General features: G+C 42.1%; 2 protein-coding genes across 5 annotated transcripts; one reads left to right on the forward strand and one right to left on the reverse strand.

The window, feature by feature from the left end:
• Positions 1-3,866: 3,866 nt before the first annotated feature.
• On the reverse strand, positions 3,867-11,807 carry MEIG1 (meiosis/spermiogenesis associated 1). 4 transcript variants are annotated; one of them, XM_053944187.1, is made up of 4 exons: positions 11,662-11,807; positions 9,529-9,615; positions 7,499-7,661; positions 3,867-5,531 (listed from the first exon to the last, which is right to left on the reverse strand). In XM_053944187.1, the coding sequence occupies exons 3-4, from the start codon at positions 7,655-7,657 to the stop codon at positions 5,403-5,405; spliced, it is 288 nt and encodes a 95-aa protein (XP_053800162.1). In that variant the 5' UTR covers positions 7,658-7,661; positions 9,529-9,615; positions 11,662-11,807; the 3' UTR covers positions 3,867-5,402. The 4 variants fall into 4 exon arrangements, with proteins under 4 accessions (XP_053800162.1, XP_053800163.1, XP_053800161.1 ...); XM_053944188.1 differs by lacking the exon at positions 9,529-9,615 and having other exon boundaries at positions 7,499-7,657; XM_053944186.1 differs by lacking the exon at positions 9,529-9,615 and having other exon boundaries at positions 7,499-7,672.
• A 118-nt stretch (positions 11,808-11,925) lies between these two features.
• On the forward strand, positions 11,926-23,717 carry DCLRE1C (DNA cross-link repair 1C). Its single transcript, XM_053942324.1, has 14 exons — positions 11,926-12,034; positions 12,114-12,165; positions 13,823-13,907; positions 15,094-15,153; positions 15,799-15,854; positions 15,933-16,034; positions 16,284-16,356; positions 16,521-16,661; positions 17,182-17,283; positions 17,874-18,010; positions 18,173-18,227; positions 19,792-19,880; positions 20,740-20,840; positions 21,317-23,717. Exons 1-14 carry the CDS (start codon positions 11,926-11,928, stop codon positions 22,273-22,275), a joined length of 2,121 nt encoding a protein of 706 aa, XP_053798299.1. The 3' UTR covers positions 22,276-23,717.
• Positions 23,718-23,857: the final 140 nt, after the last annotated feature.

Consider the following 23,857-nt stretch of genomic DNA (forward strand, 5'->3'; position numbering starts at 1 on the left):
ATTCTACGGCAATGAATATCTCTTCTAAATATCTCTTCTAAATGGGTTCAGATCTGAACCCATTCTTCAGATCTGTCTGCCATCTATCTACCTAGCTGTCTTCTCTGTTGAAATATTGCTCTGGTCTGACAAAATATTAATCCACTGATTTAAAATAAAAAAAATCTCTGTAGTTGCAAGTGTAGTAATCTTTCTCATTTGCGGAGACCAAAGTTGTGAGTGACAGGCTATCAAAGAGATATTTCATGGTTTTAATTAGCATCTCCTCCAAATAGTGATCTTTCAGCTCTGGTATACAGACCTCCTCCTTTTTGAAGGGTCAAGTGGAGGGAAAAAGGGTCCTTCTGGATTGTGACTCAAGTTCCTTCTGAACAAGATGGGCATGTTAGGAGGTTAGGATAGGAGTTTAGGATAGGAGTTGGCAGGATGCAACCACCACAGAGCAAGAGCTCCACTGTCTGTAGCTTCAGGAAACCAGAGCCACGGAAAGAAGCTGATCTGCAGGGACACCAGGCTCTTTTCTCCAGAAACACTGCCCAACACATCCCTGTGTCGTGTGTGCCTGGCTCCAGCCCATCTCTCCAGGCACAGCATCCTAGCGCTTATCTCCTCGCACTCGCAGCCCACCTGCTGGCTCCTCCTCACTCACATCCCAGCCCTGGCTGGAACATCGTGTACTTGGCACGAGGATGCTCCCCAGGACGGCACAGCAGACATCCTCTAGACACCCCGGGCAAACATGAAGAGCCTGCCATAGATCCAGTCCCCCTGCTTTTTGCTCCATCCCTCAAGCAGCTGGCAGCAGTTTATCCACCCGAGCAGGATAGCTCCCCCTTGGATGAGGTATTTGGGTGCTCCTGCCAACGCAGAAGGAATATCTGCAGTGAGGAGCTGGGGCCACATCCTACTTCCCCAACCAGCAAGAGCTGCCAGCAGGGGAGGACGTTTATGTGAGTACGAGATTGCTGGCAAAATGCTGATGCATCTGTGTGCTTGACTCTTTAACCTGCTCGTCCTTCCCTGAACCCGTCCCCTTCTTCCCTCCTTTCCCCTTCCCCCTCCTCCTTCTGCTTCTAGGCATTCCTTTCCCTGTATCCCTTCCCTAGAGCTGCCTCCTGCCAGGGCACGTGCAGCAGCGGCAGCACCGCGGGGCTCCGGTGCGTAGGTGCCTCTACATCATCCCTCAGAGCGCAGCCAAGCGCCTGCCTCGGGGAGCCTGCCACGGCACGTGTGAAACTGGAGAGCATCTGCTTCAGTAAACTGTTTGGTTAGTCCGTATCTCAGAAATAACAAATAACGAGGAAAACAGTGATTTAAACACACAGGCACACAACCATTAATGAACAGGTAATTAGAGAGACAATAAGGGAAGGCAGAGCTTGCCAGGCACTGACTGATGGGCCATTAAAGGAGCTACTCTGGCTTTGGAGAGGATCTGCCTCAGTATTGCAACTGATAAAATGGAGAAAACATGGTTAGTGTGCAATTAGAGGTGTATTTGAGGGAGCTTGGGGGACTGAACAAAACTTACTACAGGATGTTTACAGAAATTACCAAAGACACAGGAAGAGAAGGATCAGGGTGGAACAAGTATGGGAAGATGACAAGGAAGGAGGTTGGAGGGATCAGACATGACAGCAAGTGTTTGGGCAGGACAGTCACCTGGCTGGGCCCTGGCCCTGATCCATGCAGTCTGGCCTGCCTTCTTATTAAACCCATCCTTAATTACCTTGGCTGTGTGCCAGCCCCTGGAAAAGACTTAACGTCCGAGCCAGGCTCAGGTTGAGGGAGCCAGGATAGAGGACATTGGACAGGCTTTTCAAGGGATCCATGAGTGAGGAGTGCCTGTGAAGGCAGAGAATATGGAAGAGTGTTGACGGGGAAAAAAGAAACACAAAAGCAACAAGCAGCAAAGATACTGTATCTCAAAACTCAGAGATGTTTGAAAACCAAAAGGCTGAGTTTCAACTGCCTTCAGAAATGGAAAAACAACTGTCCATTTGGGTGCCTAAATGAAAAACAAAACACTTCTACTACTTCATCATTCTGTGCAGAGCTTTGAGCTGCTGTGACTGCAAAGCAAGCAAACAGCCATGGTATCACTGTCAGAAAATACCATTCCATAATGGATTCCAGTAAAGCCTGAAAAACAGCACAGCAGCCTGGAACACCCAAGGCTGCACTCTTGCCATTTCATGTGTAACAGTCAAACACAAAGTCTAAAAAGTAGGTCTTGGAACTTTGTTTTACCTACTTTTGTGAGCTTCTACAGGCACAGAAAGGATTTATTCTTCTGGAACAAAACTATGAAGAGAATTAGACCAAGTAGATCAGGCTTAGGCAGCTGCAAGCTAACAGAGAGCCTTGCCACCAGTCATTCCTAGAGCTGCTGCAAATGGCCATTGAGAGCAGTACAGTATTCCCTGATAAGAGAAATACCAACAGATAAGTACCTGGGAAAGTATTTCTTACATAATTACTTTTTACTAAGACTCAAATCAGAAAAATAGCACATATTTTCATCTCTAGGCAATAAAACTTGAGATATGTGCTTTTGTTCTTTAAAATTCAGTAAAAGAGTTTGTATAATGATGTTCAGAAATTATTTATGTTGATAAGTACTGTTATGTCATCCTTAAATGAAGAACAGATCCCCAGATCACTTACTTCTGATACTCCTTCATAACTAAGCTTAAAAGACAAGTGAGCTCACAGTTCTCCACCTGCTTAAAACTGAGGTAGGGATATTTTAGTTAAGAAATATTTCAGATATTTCTCTTGTCAAATGTATCAGATAAGGGAAAACACTGAGTTCTTTTGACAGCTCTTCTGAGTGAAAGATACATCCAGCACACAGGCAGCAGAGGAAACCTTGCTGGTACTCAAGTATCAGCTTCATGTTTGGCCAGCCCAGCTGAATGCCGAAGCCTGGTCAGGAGGAACTTTGGCAGGCTGGAGGAGTGGTCACATTACCTTAAGTTTAGCACGAACTGGATGTCAAAGAACAACTATCATTGAAATGAACACTGTCAGTACAAAACCTGCTGTTTTGCTAATGAACTGAGAGAACTCCCAAATTCACCAGTCTTGACAAAGGCCATCTCTGTAAACTGGTCTTACTAATTACAAGGCTTGTCTTTCTCTTTCATCCCGTGAATCTTTTAAATATCACAGTGACTTTCAACCTTTTTTACATTGAGTAAGTAATATCTAGGTAACTCACTCTCTCTTAATGGGAAGGATCTGTCAACTCATATAAAGTGGAACACGAATTCCCATGCTATTTGTTTGAAGTGAAATATCCATGGGCTGCATGAAATGCATACTCATGATTTTGAAATACAGACAGAAGCATCCAGCAATATTGCAAAAATATTGAGGAGTAGTGAGGTAAAATGAGGAATGCCAGAATAATCTCTTATGTGTTTCAATTTTTAAAAATCTTTCTTGAGGAAAAAAAATCACATTAAATCCTACAGAGTTACCTGCAGTTTTAATTCCTGTTCTTGAATGCCCAACTATGTCTCTTTTATAGACTGAGAAAATGGCTATACCAAATGTTCTCACTTCTTCTGTGTGTGCTGATAGCAATAAATTCTGACAATAAATTTGAGCTGGCTATACACCACATCTATTTTTGTGAAATTCTTTAAAGGCTGTTTTCATGTCCACTGGAATATTTTGTTTTCAGGAATCTATAAAGTTAACAAAGTGAGATCCACTAAACCAAAGTGACAAAATAGATGGGTTATCTCGTAATTGATCTGTTCCCACTATTTAGCTGTAAAGTATGAGAAAAGTCATGGTTTTAAAAAGTACATCCAGAGCACTCCAAGCATAAAAGAAATCATAATGAAAGGCTGAAGTGGCATTCATTGTAGCAATGCTTTATTTCTCTACACTGCAGTAACTCTCTATATGCCATTAAAACCTTCTGGGAATATAAGTTTCATAGTTGCTTCAGAGTATCTTTCAGTCATTTCTCTAACAGAGCTCATACAAATTTAAGCTAAAACTTTCCAAGTAGTCTAAATAAGATGAGGAGATCATTACCAGTCATTGTCAATGAGGTCTTTTAAATATTGCACTAATACTACTTATTTTGATTAGGTGCTGTAAGTCCTCTATTTCTCATCTTGAGTCTGCTTCCATTTTAGGCTTAAATAAAAGAAGAATATCCACAAAATAGGTGGTCAAACGTACACTGCTAAGTCATGCCTAAAACTGAGTTTAGATACCCTTGGTCAACAGTCTAGAGATACGAAATATTAATAACAATTTTTTTTGTAACTACCACAAACGCATCTAGTGGTTTACATAACAACAGTCTGTTCTACTGGTCAATTATCAAGAGCTTTGGCATTGCAAAGTATTTTAATTAAATCCCCTCATGAGTGAAGGTAACTACAGTCCCTCATCCTCATTGAGTGTCTCAGTAGCCCAGGTACAGGCAGCTGCTGCAGAGCTGATGTCACAGTAGCACATTAAAATGTTACATAGCTGCACTTAAAATAAATTAATTGTGCCCACAAGAGCTTCTCTCTATTCAGAACAAAGGCTGTCCAAATGACAGGATTAGGTATGGATGTTGATAATGTGACATTTGAAGCTAGATGAGATGAATTCTGCCCAGAAATCCCACATATCATCTGTGTATGTCACTTTCCCCTAAATATTACCAAGCGTGGATTTCATGTTTTCCCTGTAGTTTTATTCTCCATGTTCCCAACACCTGTGAATCCACAATCCACCCCCGCAAGAAAGCATCTTCTACTAAGTCAATTAATATTTCCTCTTTGAGTAATTAATACTGGCACCTGACAAAACTACTTTGAGGATAGACAGAAACACATTTCTGTTGTGACTCCTTCTATCACAATAACCAGCCTTTATATCTGCAGCTCAGCACTGGCCATTGTTACTTGATTGTTCAGCATCCTTCATTTAAATTCTTTGCTTGTTTTTCTTGCTCTGCTCTAAGGAAATGTTAGTCAGTGCTCTGGCCTCACTTTGGCCCTTTGGAGTCTCATAACCCTTAGCTACCCCAAGAGACTGTGGCTGACATTAACCAGTGCCAACTAGATTATATTGTTTGGAATAAAGATTGATGCTTTTACTTACAATGGATGTTATACAGTTAACTGAAATATATGATGCCCATTTACCAGCTTTTTAGCTTTATGTCTAAGCATTTGTAACCAGGAAAATGAGGAATAATAAGACTTTTAGTTATAGGAAGGAAAAAGTGAAGTTTCTATGTCTATAGTTCAGGCTTCTCTACATTTCTAGCACTCCCCTTTCTATCTAAGCATGACATAGATACTTTAAACCAGATTACACATTCATTTACTTACAGGTCTTAAAAAACAATTTATAATAACAAACCAACCAGAACAGTAACACTAATACACATAAACTTTCACTTTACGGACATCTTTGTCTTCACATTCTCTTTGCCTATTGTAATAATAGAATGTATTGTCCCTTCTCTGGAGTTTCTTAACAAATCCAGTTTCTGGCCAGCACTCTACCTACAAGTAGAACAAAAAGGATATAAAATCACCTGAACATGCTCATATTAAATGATGTTTGTGCATGACATTGCAAGGAATACAGGGTATACTTTCATAGGAAACTCTTATTTGCATCTAAATACTACTTTTCTATTAACTTGCTGAATTTTTAAAAACAGATTGAGAACAAGATGACAGAAACCAGTTTTCAGGTTTAGTATAAAATTATGTGATCTGAAAAACCTAGAAATAAGAATCTAAGGATATTTAACAGGCTAATTTAAAATTGGACAAGTCAAAGATTTTAAAACACCTTGTTTAGGAATATAACATTAATGCTATTCAGTTATTCAGTAATCTGAGAGGCTGCAAGTGTCTGTTCCTGTAAGACTGACATATATTTAAAGGTTTCTTTCAGATCCTTCTGACCATGAAAAATGTGCTCTTCATTAGTAATTTAATGAAAATAAAGTAAGCCTCAGACTGTATCAGTCTCAAAGACAGTAGGATCAGTCCCACCTAAACACAGCATCACCCTGGTGCTCTTTGCTGTTTCACAGTGTAAACCTTTAAATTAAAGGCTTCAGCATTTGCACGTTCAGCAGCTTTATGGCCTTAATAGCTCTTTCAGCTTGAGCATCTAAGACTGCTTCTGATTAAACTAAACCTTAAAAATCAGGTAATAAGAATCTTATTTCTCTTCCAGGCAGAGCTGACAACAGGATGTCAAACTAGAGCATTCTCTAATTGGAGAGCCCACTTAATCACTTACCTTATGACTTCAGGCATACAGCTGTGTTATTTGCATTGTCTGTCTAAACATAACAGCCTTAATATTCATTCCACCTACATTATAATTGCATCTTTAGTAACAACTGCATTATAGAAACCTAATATGGACTTAACAAGACATTTCAGAATATGTAAGTTGAAAGAGAATCACTGCCAGGCCCTGGCATGCTGGAACTAAATGCATGCTCACATTATAATTAGTCAGTGGTATTCTTTAACTTTCATCAGGTTTTAACTGCCAGTGATTGAGCCCTGCCATAAATCTTGAACACACAGATCCTACCACAATAATGATGTGATTTCCTTCTGCAGTTACTGAAAATTATACCACAGCCTTTGCAGTGGTATCAGAGTCCACAATAAAATAATAAACTATCTTATTATGCACATCAACATGTTTTGCTGTGTTTTGAGTTAACTGGATGTGGTGTGAGTTTCTTGGAACTTTCTGTTCTTTCTTATGTGCACAGGAGGTCAACATATTTTAAAATTGTGTTCTTCATAATATATTTGTTGCTTTGGAAGATAAATTATAAAGCTGTAATAAAAAATGATATATTGTTTGTTGTATTAATCTGTTGGTTGCTATTTTGAACCTCGAGTAACCACTGGATATTTGGCCACCACTCAATAGCTCATTCGATGTGCTGGGGAGCATCACTAACAACTGCGATGAGCAGAGGTGCAAGTCCCTGGTGTTGACAAGAGCCTCTGTCACAACTGCCTTTAGTACAGTTCAAATATTGCCATTGTGGACATCATTTTGAGAGGGGCCAAGCTCTGAGTGTGCACAAAGTGACTGTGCTACCACACAATCCAACTGCAAAGTGAAAGCAGTAGCAATGACACAGGATTGACTCCATGGACCAACAATGAGTTTCCTATCAAGTCTATTGACAGACTAATGCAGAAGCTTCAGAGAACTCACTTTGAAATACTTCTTCCCTCAATACTGAATTATACCTTTGGTGATCAGCTACATCTGTTCAAAGAGATCTGTGATGCTTCTAAATGCATCAGAGATGGGGAATAAACAGCTCAAGAATTCAAGTCAGACCTGAGAGGAAGCATACTCTATCAGAACCTAGCCTAAATGAAAGGAAATAAGCAGCACCTCTATTTTTATTTAATCATTTTACATGAGACAGAAGTTTAAAGTAGCAACTCTTACAATACAAAGTTTTAAATCTTACCTCATCAACTTGTTTTACTTGTTTATATTCCACCTCATCTCTGTATCCAGCTTGCTGAAATCTGTATAAGTTCTCTACGTCATCTGACCATATTTTGGCACGATGCATAGATTTTGGTTTGATGTCAGCTTTAGTCATGACTTCAGAAACTTCAGACATCTTCCTGAAATTAGACTTAAAAAAATTAAATAGAGAAGACAGAAGCAAGTGATTTTGTTGGGGACATAGAGTAATGGATAGAACAAAATTTTAAAATAAAGGAATTACAGAGTTCAAAGTCTGAGGTCAAAAAAGGAAAAAGTTATAAGCAGTTGGAATCCAATTAAATGCACTATTTGATGTCAAACAAACCCAACACATCTGTACTTCCATATACATCTTGACTCAACCTTCCTAAAATTTAACTGTGCACATTGATGAATTAAAAAAATACTAAATGCAGTACTTCTGAATTTCACATCTTTGCAGTTGCTGTCCCCTTGGGGCAGGCAGGCAGATTTACATATTTTTCTTTCTTGCTCCTGAAGTGACACCAAACTGGGAACCACAGAATGAAGATCTGGGCTGCTACTGAAGAACAGCAAAGACTCAGGATGGGAGACGAGGGGAAAGGAGAAATGCACAGTCAGTGACAGGGCCACAGTGCCAGTGACAGAGATAAGGTCTTCAGAGATAAACTGGATAAGGAGACAAGGCGCACAACCTGCCAGAATTCACCCTTTTCTAGCTTTGCCCAAGCAAATGGACTGCCACTGACTTCCTCCTCACACAAAACCCATTTGTTCAGTCTGCTGAGACATAGCAAACAGGTTAATCAGCTGCTAAATCTGAAAAGAGCAGAACTGAGACAAGCTGAAACTCAAACTGAAAATAAAATTAATTAATTAGATAAATTAAAAAAAAACCCTACGCAAACTAAAAACAAGAGCAATAAAAAAGCAATAAAAAATTGCAGACAGTGGATACTCACCAGGGATGGATTTGAACTACATTAAAAAAAGAAATAATTTTACTTCTGAATTTCATTGCATTTGCTTTCCTAAGCATATCTTATTTTCCTGCTCAAATAGAACTTTTGTTGCTTCTACAAGCAAAACACACCCTTCACTATCATGCCTAGCAGGTATGATCAGAGATAAGTCCTTTCCCAGTTTTGAAATGTCACCAAGCTTCAGCTTCATAACTAGGAAAGTATCTCCAAGGAATGAAAACTTCTGGATTTTGCAGTGAGAGGATGAATACAGTCTCCTTCCCTGTGGGTATCATGCTGTCTCCAAACCTTGCCCAATTTCTTTATTTGGCAAGTTCCTATATCAACAGAGAGCTGGAAAATTGAATGCTGAAATCGTATCAAATGCAAGATGACACTAGTCTTTTGGAAAAGCAGAAATTGGGAAAAAAGTTTTGCACCACAGGATAAAAATATTTGTGAAAATTATATCAAGAATTATTATTATCACAATGTAGAATTAGCAGAAAGAAGTCTGCATACATATCTCCTGTTTGTATGAGAGCCAGCAGGAGACAAAGAAAGGGCCTTTAATCTCTTATCAAATACATTTATTAGAGATCAATAAAATATGTAAAAGGACATTTTTCTGGCAACACTAAACCATTTCTTGGAGTTCAGTACTCCAAGCATTCGATTACCAGGCACTGCAGCATTTTGCAATTGAAAGCAGCCATTCACTAAACTAAAAACTAATTTTCCCACCTGCTTATGAGGTATCAAATACAAATTAACAGGATAAGCACAGATCCTTATTCTAAATTTAGGGTAGTAAGTAGGATAAGTTTTTTTCTCCTGCAAAGGGCTCTTCTGTAGCCGTCACAGGATTTTTCAAGCTCTGTATTTTTTCTTCAGTGTTTGATGAGAACTGTTGTCATTCAATATTGACTTTAGACAATCAATATTATTAGCAATAATACTAGATCCTAATAAATGCTAAGCTATAATGAAATTATGTGTCTTGTGATAATTAACGTGTCATTAGTTTTAAGTACTTCTTTACTGGACATGCTGGATTCACCTAATGAATGTTTTTCTTCGAGATGTGTGGGTAGGTCTGGCACTTCTTGAGTCACCATTAATTCACAGTGCCTGTCCACAGGCGTTCCTGCCCAAAAAATAAAGATCATATATTGAAAGTTCCAGCTTAGTGACTTCATATATTGAAAGCATCCCATTTTGGGGCTGCTATTTAAAAATTGTACTCTTTGTCTATTATGTGTCCAAGTTCTAGGCACAGAGCTGTTTTCGTTGTGCCAGAGTAGGAAACAGCTGTACTCCAGCCAGGAATCCAGAGAAGAGATGAAAGACAACAGACAGACAAAGGCAAATAAAGAAGACAAGAGAATGGTAAGAAAATATTCAGTTTAATATTAACACTTTTCATTGAAGGGGAATTTTTGAACAGTGAAGTGAACTTTGCTAAGATAACAATGTTTGCCAGCTCCTAATTTAGGGTAAACAGTGAGTGCTTTGGCCTTGGGAACAGATTTTTTTGAACACAATTACTGTGGAATCCTAACTAGCCTGGGCTCACTGATGGTGGTTTCCTGAACTGTTACACAAGCTGTAAGGGTTTGTGGGAGGAGAGTTAGGGCATCTGCTCCCTTAGGGCATCTGCTCAAGGACCATTTTCACTGCAACATGGGGTTACAGGAAAGGGAGAAAGACAGAAAACAATATATGGGGTCTCAAACCTGAGCAGCAAATTAGGAAAGTGATGATGAGAACCACGCCTGTGGCATGTGAAGAGTGTGAGAATGTTTATTTCAGCAAGGTTATCTGATCAGGGACCTTGTCAGCTGGGAAATTTGGGAAAAAGGGTGAAACAAACAAAATATGCAGAGACGGGGACCTGACATAAATAAACCTCAACTCCAGCACTAATAGATGGGCTATAAAGAAACTACAGGAATGACATCCAGGGAGACCAACCTGGACTTTGCACTGGTGAGACTTAACCAGGGGGGCCCAGACTTGGGGAGGTGTGGGAATCCATGGAACTGTATAGATTTGTGAGGAATGTGCAGGAGCAGTGAGAAACAAAGATGAGACTAGACAGAAAGGAGTATAAAATAAGCCTGTCCTGTGTAAAACAGGACCAGTCAGTATTACATGCCCATCTAAGCCCCACACCTGATCACCACAGACTATCCTGCCCTACTGTATCTTCTTAAATCTTGGCTGTCTCTCTGCACAAACTGTGTATTCCCCATGTGCGTGTGCTGCAAGGATAAAGTGCCAGCTCCTGGTGAGACCTGTGTATGAGTGAACACTGGTGCCAGCTCTGGGAGTCAGGCTGGGGTATGAGCACCTCTGGCCTATGATATCTGGAGCCAGAGGGAGTACTAAATTTCCAGCCACTGCAGCAGTAACAGGATGTGTCCCGAAAAATTAACTACTGGGGGAGGGCTGTCATGAGTGAGGGGCTGCATGTCAGCAGGTTGGAGCAGGACTGTGGGTCGCAGCCTGTGTGCCTGGTGCTGGGGAGGAGTGGTGTCTGTGCCTTCACCCATTGTGGTATACCTAGGGTGTACACCCATATTCACCAGCAAACTTGAAGAGCAGGGGCACCTTGGCTCCAGGCCGGGGTATCAGGCAGGACAGGGGGCCCTGCTGCATCCTCGGCCCGGACAAGGAGCACCATGTCCCCAGGCAGGAGAGGCCCTGGGGCACAGCAGTGGGAGGAGATGGCGGTACCGCCTGCATCACGTAACCCAAGACAGCAAACACAGGATTTGCTTGGGGTCTCAGAAGAACCAGCAAGAGATTTCATAGGATGTCAAGGGGTTGGAAAGACCCTTAAAGATCATCTCGTTCCGACCCCCAGCCATGAGCAGGGACACCTTCCATTAGATCAGGTTAGTCAAAGCCCCATCCAACCTAGCCTTGAACTGTTCCAGAGCTCGGGCACCACACCCTCACCGGGCAACCTGTCCCAGTGCCTCACAGCCCGCACTGTAAAAAAATTCTCCCTAATATCTAACTTAAGTTCCCCTCTTTCTACCTACTCTACTCCGACAGTTCCTTGTACATTCCGAGGTGCTCAGGCAGACGTCCCGGCCTGCATCCCTAACTGCGCTGCGACCGTAACTTCACCGTGCTCCCACCGCCCTGGCTACAACCCGCCCACTCAGCCCTTAAGGCAGCCCACCTCGGTTCAAGAGATACAAAACGGGGACTGTTCTCCCGCGGGGCGGGGCGGAGCGGCGGCCGAGGCGCGATGGCGGCGCCCCTCACGGCCTCCCCCCTCCCCGGACCCCTCACGGCTGTCCCCTCGCGACGCCAACGGTCGCCAGGCACCCGCCCGCCGGGGCCTCTTTAAGAGGCCGCGCCCGCCCCTGATAGGCCGGCGCGGGGGCGGGGCCGCCTCGGGATTGGCTGGGGGCCGGGCGGGCGGAAGCGCGCGCCGCCCGCCATGAGCCGGTTCGGGGGCCGCACGCGCGAGTACCCGGCCGTGTCCATCGACCGCTTCGACCGCGACAACCTGCGCGCGCGCGCCTTCTTCCTGTCGCACTGCCACAAGGGTGAGGGCCCGCCAGGGTCCCCCCGCCTGTCCCTCCTCCCCCGTGTGTCCCCCGACTGACCCCGTGCCTCTCTCCCCAGATCACATGATGGGGCTGCGGGCGACCGCCCTGAAGAGGAGGCTGGAGGGCAGGTACGGGCTGCTGGCGGGGCGGCCGGTGCGCGGCTAAACAGCTCGAGGAAATTGCCAGGGGTCATAAAGCCCAGGATGGGAACGGGACAGGGACACCTCCCGCTAGACCGGGTTGCTCCTGGCCGCGAACTCTTCCAGGGATGGGGCATCCGCAACTTCTCTGGGCAATTTGTTCCTGTGCCTCACCACCCTCACTCATTGTAAAAAACTTCTTCCTCGTATCTCATTAGACCTGCCCCCTTTCAATTTGAAGTCGGCTCCCCTTGTCCACACCACGTCCTTGTAGAAGGTCCCTCTCTATAATTCTTAAAATATGAAATAGCAGTAATGTCCCCCCAGAATTTTCTCTTCTCTAGGCTGAAAAATCCCAGCTATCTTAGCCTTGTCTTCATAGGACAGGCGCTCCAGCCCTCTGACCATCCTGGTGGTCTCCTCTGGACCTGCTCCAGCAGGTCGCTGTCCTTCCTGTGCTGGGGACCCCAGAGCTGGATGCAGCACTGCAGGTGGGGTCTCACAGGACAGGAGTGGAGCAGAGGGGCAGAGTCCCCTGCCTTGTCCTGCTGCCCACAGTGCTGATCAAGCAGCCCAGGATAAGATTGGCTTTCTGGGCTGCAAATGCACACTGCTGGCTCGTGTCCAGCCTCTCATCCACCAGTACCCCAAAGTCTTCTGCAGGGCTGCTGTTAACCCATTTATCCCTCAGTCTGTTTTGATACCAGAGGTTGCCCAGATTCAGGTACACTTGGCCTTGTTGAACTCCCTGACGTTCATGAGCTTCATGAGAATCTCTCTGTTATTCCCTGGAGGTGTTGATACACAGAGACAGTGCTGTGCCTGTGCAGTGAAGGAGCTAGCTGTGCTCTCTGAGGTGTATAAGCAAGCAGGTAGCCAGCAGTTTGAGAGAGACCATTATTCCCCTCTGGGCAGTGTCTGTGAGACTTTTCTGGGGTACTGTGTCCAGCCCTGGGTCCCCTGGATAGTAAATTGATAGGTGTTTTGGTCAGCATCACCACATTGGTCTGGGGCCAGGGCCCTGTCATATGTGAGGAGAGGCTGAGAGGTCTTTGGTCTTAGGAGTAGGAAACAATCATATATCACTGTTTGCAGGTAGGGGTAGAGGAGATGGAGCCAGACTTTTCATGGAAGTGCATAAAGAAAGGACAAGGGACACTTTTATCACCATGAAGATGATCAAATGTGGCAATGGGCCCAGGGAGGTTGTGGACCAGTTCCTAGGCTCTCTTTGATTTATTAGAGTAGATAATGCATCTCCTCTGATGCAAGCAGATAATCTCTGCTCATGAGGTCTCTGTGCATCAGCTCAAGCTTCATAAGGAATGTTCTGTGTGCTGACTGTCCCAAATGCCTGTTCCAGGGGTGTGTGCAGGGGTGCACACACAAGCAGATAGGTCATGACCATGTACCCACGCTGCATTTGTGTCTGCACAAAACCATGCAGGCAGGGGCACACAGGGGTAGGTTTGGGTTTGCTGTGCTGAAGAGAAGCCTGCAGGCTTCCAGCTCTGCAGGTCTCCTCACATGAGAGGTTTCTGAGTGCAGGGTTTGATGTACTGGGTGCCAGGTGCTGATGTGTCATTAGATTTGTCCTCATGTCTACTTTAAAAAACACTTATCTGTGTTTTTTGTCTCCTCACAGCTTGAAAGTTAAACTATACTGCTCACCTGTAACTAAGGAATTGTTGTTGACTAACTGGAAATACAAGTTTTGGGAGAATCATATTGTGAGTTTGTGTTTATTTTGAAAATAGCACTTTCAAAGCAGTGATTCTCAGAAGGAAGAAGCTCTCTGCTCCTCAGGAGTGTCTAAATATTGGTGTTGACACAGTGTTTCAGGGCTTGAGTACTTCCAACCATGTGCCTTTCCTGCTGCTTGCTATGTGGCATTGGTTTATTGCTGTTTGTTGTTTTATTATTTTCCCCCCCAAAAAAACTTTCCTTTTCTCTCACCTTCAGCTTTACATGGCCTTCATCCTTACATTGATCATTTGTACATTTGAATTTACATTCATTTCCTTACCTTGCTCATGTCTCTTTGCTTCTGTCCTTTATTTCTCTTTCGCTTAATTTAAAGTCTCTTATTGCTTGGAGTGTATATAATCTGAAGTTATATGATTTTCCTTTTGCTTTTTGGAAAATGGACTATAACATGAAGAAGTTTTAGTATAAAATCACTGAAAAACTTAATAAATTTACATGATTCCCAGTGTTTGGAGCCAGACTGCAAGGGATCAGTGTTATGTACAGGTGTGACTTGAAGTTATTTCCTTCCCTTTGCAGATGCAGGCATTATAAAACAGAACATGAGTTATTTAACATAAATAAAAATAATTATATAGCACTTATTTTTTATATAAAATATATTATAATAATAATATAATTATTATATGATTAATTATAAAACAGGCATTATAAAACAGAACATGAGTATTTTTTTATAAAAATAAAAATAATTATCTCTGCACAAATACAGGAATACGTGGTCCCAGTGATTTGTGGGCTCTGCTTCTGGTAATAGGGGGCAGTGGGAAGTACTGCAGCACAGAGCTGTCCTAGCAAGATCCACTGCTGTGGGACTGAGATTTTGGGCTTTGCAGTCATTCAAAAATAAGGCATGTGATCCATCCAGAAAAACAAGGGCTGTTGCTGGTAGAAGTCCAACACTCTCTAACTCTTTAGGCATGCACACCTTGCCTGAGGTATCTCCATTTAATTTTTAGATAACTTTAAGGAAAATTTCTTCCACTGGAAATGGAAATTTATGACTTACTATTGGAAAATGAGTTTATTTTACAGACTTAGCATTAGCCAGAGTGAGTGCTACAGATGTCTACATAATAAATACTTAGACATAAACATGAAACAGAATGTTCAGTAAATCCTATAATGCAATTAATCATTTTGTTACAGGTTGCATTGGAAGTTGAAACACCAACTCAGATTACTTTAGAAGATGAAACATCTGGTGAGGTAAGTTACAGGAAAAAAAGATTCATATGTCAGTAATGGGCAGTAATGCTGTTTTCGTGAGCACAGGAAACACAGCTGCAGCATCTGAAGTGCACAAGCTATTTTTGAAATGTATGTGCCCCTCCTCTCCTGTAGTGACAGAAAAAGGGGTGGTAGTTCTAAACTAAAAAAGGCTCGATTCAGACTAGATATAAGGAAGAAGCATTTTACAATGAGGATGGTGAAACATTGGAACAGGTTGCCCAGAGAGGTGGTGGATGCCCCATCCCTGGAAACATTTAAGGTCAGGATGAGGCTCTGAGCACTCTGATCTAGTTGAAGATGTCCTTGCTTATGGCAGGGGAGTTGGACTGGATGAACTTTAAAGGTCCCTTCCAACTCAAACTATTCTGTACTTGCTCACGAGGAACCAAGAAAGCAGAACTGTCTTCTGTCCAGCTTGCTTTATTAGCACCATACAATACTTGGTTCTCTCGTCTGCCATGACAGGATGGTGACTGCAGTGTGAAGAAACTCTCTGGTTTTAAAAGCAATGATAAATGCCGCAGGAGGCTGTGGGGAGTAATGCATTGCTCTCACTGTACTGACAAAAGTACTGGTAGTACTTACTACAGTCTGAAAATAATGCTAACCCCTCTCTTCCAGAAAGAAGATGTCGTGGTGACACTTCTGCCAGCTGGTCACTGTCCAGGTTCAGTCATGTATGTCCTTTCAATTCTTTAAATGTTTCACCACCTGGCATTTAATGAGGAGTTTGACCCAAATGTTGCTGTCTGCAGGTTTCTATTTGAAGGTGAGAATGGCACTGTGTTGTACACAGGGGATTTCAGACTTGCAAAAGGAGAAGCAGCCAGAATGGAGCTTTTGCATTCAGGGACTAGGTGAGCTATTTGTGAGATATAGAAAGAACAGAAGATCATATGGCATGGACAATTTGGCAAGGTATTCATTATTTTTTCCTCATTTTTTATTCTAGATTAAATATAATTGCAATACTGCAGTTACAAGCCCCATTTGACATATTCTTTGTAATCAAGAGGTAGAATTACCTCCTTTTGAAGAGAGAGGAAGTGGTGTATCTTAGCACTGTGGTACAATGTTTACTCTGATATCACATTTCTATCCTCCAGGGTAAAAGACATCCGGAGTGTGTATTTGGACACTACTTTTTGTGATCCCAAATTTTATCACATACCAAGCCGGGTAAGTCTAATAAATTGTGAGAAGAAAGGCCCTTAAAACTGTTGATTAATTAACTACCCCTTTGTTAGGTAAGTCTTACAAGGCAATGCCATTTTGCATTACTAAATCACAGCACTTTGGAAGTATCTTCCAAGATGATTGACAGCACTTACTACACTTTTCAGGAGGAATGTTTAAATGGGATGTTGGAGTTAGTGCGAAGCTGGACCTCACTGTCTCGTAATCATGTTGTGTGGCTGAACTGCAAAGCTGCTTATGGATATGAGTATTTATTCATAAACCTCAGCGAGGAACTCGGAATCAAGGTAATGTTTCTCTAATTGTTGCTTTGGAACAGATCCTCAGTAATGTTGTGGCCAACACTGAGCTGACAATGGCTGTTTAGAGGGCTGCTCTAGGTCACAGTTATGCCTGTTTCTTTAACTTCCCTTAAAAAGTGCAGTTGTGCTCAGAATGAGGTAACTAGTTAACTTCAGTCTGGAACATCTGGACTTTCCAAAGAGAAGTTAATTCGCAGTTTTCAAGGTCAGTGTTTACCTCACTCCCTTTTATTTTGTGAATGATAAAAGTCATTTGCAGACAGCATTAAAAGTTAGTGTATATATTCTGATTTTCTCATGAGTATTCATCCTTCTTCAGTGTAGGTGGTATGTTCTACTTGTTCTAGATGTCCAAGTTTTGGCTGACACATCTCTGCTTGGACATTATTGGGAGTAATAATTTAAGTGCCTGCCAGCATTTGAGGAGAGCAGAATCACATCTACACAGCTGCTCCAGCTGCAGTCTAGCAAGCACTAATAAAGAGTAAACTCTGGCTTTCTCTAGGTGCACATGAACAAACTTGATATGTTCAGGAACATGCCAGAAATCCTGTGCCATGTTACCACAGACCAACGCACGCAGATTCACGCCTGTCGACATCCTCGGGTGCGTTTGCTCTGCAAAGCCTTCCCTGCCTTTGCTGTGAAAGTGTGGTTATAGGTGCTGATGTTTGGTGCCTCTTGGGTTAATGAAGACTGGTGAAATGGTGACGTAATGTGAAGCAGAGTGAAAACCTTAGTGGGTTGAAGTTGTTTTGTATTTTTAGAAAAAAAAAGAGAAAAATATATTAGCTTATGCTAGAAGTAATTTAATTGTACTTGAAACCTGAAAATTGTGTTTTTAAGTGAAGTAAGACAAGCAGCAGAGTAGATCAATCAGGTATTACCCATTTCAATGTATCAAAAGCAGCTCAGATGGTGCCTGTGTGGTTTTAGCATGTGGCCATCCACTTTCAGGATGTCTGTCAGGCTGGAGGCTCCAGCTTGGAGGAACACAGGTAGAAACTGAGATGGCACATTGGAGCACTGGTCTCTGGCTGATGTGCTCTGCCAGGTGCACTAAAGAACCAAGATGTGACAGGGTCTTTCAAGGGAATTAGATGTGAGAGAGGAACGTGGTTTGGCTAGATGCTATGCTGCTTAATTTCTGGGTAAAAAAAGGTCACTGTTGAACTTAATTTTATATCCATTGGACAGGATGATGACTGCTTCCGAGGGAACAGACTGCCCTGTGGGATGACTTGCCTTAATGGAACTCCCCTGCACATAATCAGCATCAAACCCTCCACAATGTGGTTTGGGGAAAGGAAAAAGAAAACCAATGTAATAGTGAGGTGAGCATTTAGGCCACACAAAAACCTGTTGTTTCAGGTTTGTATCTTGCTTGATACGTGTATAATTGAATCTCAGAATGGACTTAAGAGTAAGTTAGGCTGATCTGTTGACCACGGATGAAGAGCAGTTACCTAATTTCTGTGACTCTTCTGTTTTTCTAGGACTGGGGAGAGAACATACAGAGCTTGTTTTTCTTTCCACTCTTCGTACAGCGAGGTATGTATACTTCTAGTACTGAGTATACATTGATTATGAAAATGTAAAAGAGTTTTGATTATTCTGGAGTGGATGACAGGATTTATCATACTAAGAAAAAATCCTGTCAGTAATAAGATGTAAGGAGATAGGAAATTCTGAATGCTGAAGACAGAGAAATTTGTTTTTATATAGCTGCAGAGGAACATGTTAAAGTAGAGCAGGATCACAAGCCTATTTCCTCTTCTCTGTTCTCAGTGTATAGGTCACTTCTGCAATTGTTTTGACTGCCTATTTTAGATTATTGTGTAACCATGCAATGCTTAAAGCATGAAGTTTTAGTTTAGTTTTTCTGGTGTGACTCAGATTTGGGTGGGTTTGCCTTCTTTTCTCAGCCTACATATTTAAACTGAATTTTCTCTCATCCTGATTGCTGCTCTTGCCCCTTTTCCTGTATTAAAAGACTAAAAGGAAATTGGTCATGGCAGCATCCTCAGCACAATCACACACTTTCATTTAGTATGACTCGATACAGATTTAAAAATGCTACTTTCTCCTAAGAAATTGAACTGAAACTGGATCAGTGCTAACAATGAACTGTCACAAAGTCTTGCACTACAAAATGGAGGAAGGCAGTACTGTTTTTAAGATCCTGATTAAGTTTAAATTTGCTCTGCCATGCAGAATTTTAAATGGAGGTCCCAGTGTGGAATTTGTTAGTGGAATATGGGGGGTAGTGTAACTAACACTCCTACCTCCACATGCAAAAATAGATGGGTCCTTGTCTTGGTTTGAGACAATTTAAAGGAGAACACTCTGGAACGCGTTGTCTCTCTTTACAGGTTCAACTAATCCCTTTCCACCAGTAAGGAATGAACAGGAGTAGATAGAAGTGAAAAAATAACAGTTTCCTAACAAGTGCAACAGTAACAGGCAAAGAAATAACAGTAAATAACTGCTAGATACAAAATTGCAGTATTATGGGTCACTCCAGGACAGTCCTGCTGTCTGTACAGATAGCAGTGTACTCAGCAACCTGCAAGTGTTTTCAGTGCTCAGCAGGAGTGCCCCAAACCGGACACAATTCTCAAAGAAAATTACTGGAGATCATCTAGAAGATGACAGAGTAAGGCTTGGAAAAAACAGTGTGTTTTGTCATAATGGGCTTTTACAGGGTACTTCAGGAGAGACTTTAGGAATAGAAAGGAATACCTGATCTGCAAAACAAGAGACTTGAACTCCAGTAAGAAGAATGCATATTTGAAAAAATCAGCAGCAGTAAGGACAAGGAAGCACTGGATCACATTGCTGGTCTGCCCAGCCTTTTCTTTCAGAGACAGTGATAGTCTTGTGTAGTAATTGATAATTGCAGTGAGGTGTTAGGTGAGGCTGAGTTCTCAGCATCCCTTCAGGCCTGTTTCCTTGTTCCAGAGATATCCACTTTGACAGAGTCATGGCTACATTGGTCTTTTCATAAAGACTACTAGTAGTACTTTTGGATGTGCTTGCATCAGTGCTGCCTTTAAGTGACATTCTTAATTGTTGATGTAATTTGTTAAATTGCTTCTTCTTTTCTGGAATTCAGATCAAGGATTTCCTGAGCTATATCTGTCCTGTGAATGTGTATCCCAATGTACTGCCAATGGGTGGGACAGAGGACAAAGTTATGGACATGTAAGTGACAAGTGGCTGCTGGACGGAGGTGATCCAAACTCTGCTCCTGTAAGGACAATTCACCTCCTGAATCCCAGCCTCTCAGGAGGGCTATTGCCTTTTGCTTTACTTGTCTGATAATTCAGATTTTTCTTCTATATTCAGTCCCACAGACTTGGGCTTTCTGAAGCACACGTGTACGTTGAGCTGAGTCTCAGAGCTTGTATTCTACTTCTATCTGTGTGTAGAGGCTTTTCTGCTGGTAAACTGTTTGGGAGGAAGCTGAATATAGATTCATCTCACTCTGTTCTGTGACCCATTTCTATTTGTCATTGCTACTTCTCAGAAATTTCTTTTAAAGGTGGTTTCTCTGGGGACTTGAACTCCTCCCCCACACAGCATCAGAGTGGCCAGTTCTTCTGTGCTGCTGTAGATGTTGATAGCTTAAAAAGCACCCTCGGGGAGCAGGAGAGCTGTGGTGTTTCAATCTGGACAGAACAAAGATTCCTGTTCCTTTTTTCTTTCCTCCTTAGTAAGAAAGGAGACTTTCATTTAATAATTACTGAATAAAACTCTAGTCAGATTTTGAACCCTGTCAGTTTGTCTTCTGTAAGTAAGGAACTACAAGATAGTTTCCAAAAAATGTACATGTTTTAAGGTAAATATATTGAAAGGACAGATTTCTACCTTTCAGCTGCTGAAGCTTGTCAATGAGTCAAGGACTTTGCCCTAGGTATTGCTGCCTTTGCTTTAATATTTGTGCTGCAGTGCCTACGAAAGGCATGGAGCATTGTACTTAAAACAAGTTAAAGGATTTACTTTTGCTCCTGAAAGCATCTGCTGAATTCTAAATATTAACTGCTTTTCTCATTCCCTTCAGATTAAAGCCATTATGCAGGTCATACAGGAGAATCATGGAACCCAGGTACAAGCCCTTAGGAACACTGAAGAGAGCCCACAAGAGAGAATTATCTGATACAGGTAAAGGTTCTGCTGCTGCTACTGCACCTTAAACAGAAGTCTGTCTAAGCAGAGGTGCCAAAAGCTTTGGTGTTCACCGCAGTCTGTCTGTGTGTTCAAAGCAACAGCTGGAAAACAGAAATAGAAATTATGTGAACTTAGGTATTAGGAGGATGAGAGAGCACTAACTGTGTGAAAACACACTTGTTTGCAGTCTTAAAATGTACTTAATGTTCAACAGCCCTGTAAGTTTTTGGATGGAGTTCATTCCCTCAGTCCCAGACCAGCCCTAGGAAAGCTTGTTCTGTCTCTGTGACGTACTGTGCTAGACAAGGCAAGGCAAACACTGTCTATATCATCCTGCAAAATCTCCAGCTGGGTTAAAGAATATTTTCCTCAATTTATACTAAATGAATTTTTATTAAAAATTTGCTCTCAACAAGATTTTAGCAGAGATGTGAACTTTTCTTAGTGATTTTCTGTTTGTTTCTTGCCAGATGAAGATGATCTCTTTGATTCAGAATTAATTTCTACAAGGCCTAAGATTCCAAAACAGCAGAGAGGAGAGAGCAGGCCCTGCAGCACAGGACAGTCTGAAAATTCTGAAGGAAACATTAATGAAAGCACAGAAAGTTACAAAGGGACCACAACTTACACCTCCCTCAAGACAGACTTCGTGGACTGTGAAGAATCAAATGATGATGATGAAGATGACGAAGAAGAACCTGAAAAAAATACAGTTCCATTTCTTTCCCATGAGCCAGATGCCACTTCCACAGCCAATTTCAATGGAGTTACTAGTGACCAGCAGGAGTCTAATGCCAGTGTCCCTTGCTGGGATGAATTTTTTACAGGTAATAAACTAGAGGAAAGCTCTGAAAATGAGGACAACATCCCATCTTCAGCAGATGCTGGCGGGTCCCAGTCACTCTTCAGCGATTCAGATGGAGTAAGTGACTCAACACACATCTCCTCCCAAAATTCTTCTCAGTCAACACACATATCAGAGCAGGGGAGCCAGGGCTGGGATAGTCAAATGGACACGGTGCTCATCACCTCCCAGGAGAGAAGTGCCCTGGACCTCAGCACAGGTGGGAGCAGAGCAGTGGTTCCTGTGCTGCAGGAGAGTCCCAGGGACACTCAGCTGGACAGCAGCAGGGGGAAGCCACCAGGTCAGAACAGACTTTGTGCCCACGATGGTGCCTGTGGCTTGAAAAGCAAAGGTTGTGAGAAAGCTGCAGAAGATGGCACTGCCCACATTCAGGATGTGCTGGCAGAAATAAGCGACAGCTCCAGGACTCCTGATCTGGAGCTGAGGAGGGACTCCCAGAGCTCCTCTGACTTTGAAATTCCCTTGACTCCTGGTGCTGAAGCACCTCAGCCAGATAAACTGCACCATTTATACAAGAAGCTTGCAGCAGGTGAAAACATAATCAGTGAGAAAAAAGTCTCCTGAGAACAGGTATAACTGATTACCTTGTGGTAATACCCAGCATGTCTATTAATACCTGAATTATTTTTCTCTTTCCTGCTGGTTACTGTCTGCAGCTATGCTGAGTCATACTTAGTTCAGAAGTATCTTACTGTCAGAACCAGGAATTTGCAGCCTCTGTACCTTTTATTGTTCCTTCCATGAAATACTGAAAGGGAAGTATTCAGAAAGTATTCCCAGGAGGGACAGTAAAAGCCTTCTACCTCCCAAGGTTCAAGTCTCCAGGACTGTAAGTAGACAAAAAATGGACCACACAAAACTATGGGTAGGACACTAAATGAAATTTAGTGTTTATCATGAGCTCTAAGAGTTTGCCTTTGTAATGTGATCTCAGGTTTTAATAAAATAGCACACTATTAACTGTGGGGAGGAAGACCTAAGAATGACCATGCAAACAAGGCAGTTGTAATTTGGCTTTAATCCCGACTACCATTGTTTATCATTATTATAACAATTTAATCAATACTCACTACAGTTATTTTTAAAAATAACTGCAGAACAGATTAGAGAATTACTGAGGTTGCGAGGTGGCTTTAATTTGTTTTAAATCAAATTGTTCATTTAAAAAAGTCTCTCTTTAAAGTCTCTCAGGAGCTTTAACTCCTGAGTTAGGTACTGCAGACTGCTGTCTATGCTTCACCTCCAACTCATTGCAAACACCTTGTCATCGCTTCCTCTGTGTTCTGGTTTGTTCTGAATTGTTCTTCAGAAAAACCTAAAGTCCTGTGGTTCCCAAGTTACCAGCCCTGTCCTGCTCTGGCAGGTAACTCAGCCACAAAAGGTAACCTTGTATCCCAGACAGGCTCTTGTACTACAAAACTTCACCTCCTCTGCAACACTCTGTACACTTCACTGTTTTAAATCAATATATTATTGTTATATATATTGTTATTAAATCAATATATAAATCAATATATTCTCCATGCACATGTGCCATCATAACTCTCTGCCAAAATTCTTAGCTTCTAACATAGAAATGTAATTCAGGTTTTTCCTACACTGGAGTGCCTACAGAATATCAAAACCACAGAAGTCATCTAAAAATTCCTGAGGTCTTCCATCCATGGTCTTAAGTCCTAAAGAATTAAACATAATTTAGCACAACATCCCTCCTCCTCTGAGTGTACCTTCAGTTGTTGTGCCAGGTTTAGTGACATGTGAATATTAAACCAACCACACTGATTCTGCCACAGGGAACAGGAGGGACAAAGCTTTGCCATAATCTATGTATGATTCTAAGGACATTAAAGATCCATGTATTTTTCCCACTGTTACCTTTCCTTTTGTGGGATTTGTTAACCTAATTTCCAAATGTGATCTACCAACTTTGGAAGTTTTTTAGCAAGCCTGAGTGAGTGGAGCTGCTGTTGGAACCACCTCTGTGAATAAAGTCAGACAAAACAGTACCTCTTCTTTTGGCTCATTTCATATCTGAAAACTGTGCATGTAAGTTCAGGGCTGCCTTTAACAGGTTGCTCAAATACACAGGAATCCAGTCCGTTCAGGCAAGTGTAAATTTATACCAGTTCTCACCAGCCCTAAACTG

Source organism: Vidua chalybeata, chromosome 5, assembly GCF_026979565.1.
Source record: "Vidua chalybeata isolate OUT-0048 chromosome 5, bVidCha1 merged haplotype, whole genome shotgun sequence".
Taxonomy (NCBI): Eukaryota; Metazoa; Chordata; class Aves; order Passeriformes; family Viduidae; genus Vidua; species Vidua chalybeata.

What these genes read in the sequence shown, in the direction of transcription:
- MEIG1 (XM_053944188.1), bottom strand. Translation starts at nt 7,657, where the DNA reads ATGTCTGAAGTTTCTGAAGTCATGACTAAAGCTGACATCAAACCAAAA. An exon ending in AAGTAAAACAAGTTGATGAG is followed by an intron (nt 5,532 to 7,498) that starts GTAAGATTTAAA and finishes TTCTACTTGTAG; the next exon opens with GTAGAGTGCTGGCCAGAAAC.
- DCLRE1C (XM_053942324.1), top strand. Translation starts at nt 11,926, where the DNA reads ATGAGCCGGTTCGGGGGCCGCACGCGCGAGTACCCGGCCGTGTCCATC. An exon ending in AAGATGAAACATCTGGTGAG is followed by an intron (nt 15,154 to 15,798) that starts GTAAGTTACAGG and finishes CCTCTCTTCCAG; the next exon opens with AAAGAAGATGTCGTGGTGAC. An exon ending in CTTTTGCATTCAGGGACTAG is followed by an intron (nt 16,035 to 16,283) that starts GTGAGCTATTTG and finishes TCTATCCTCCAG; the next exon opens with GGTAAAAGACATCCGGAGTG.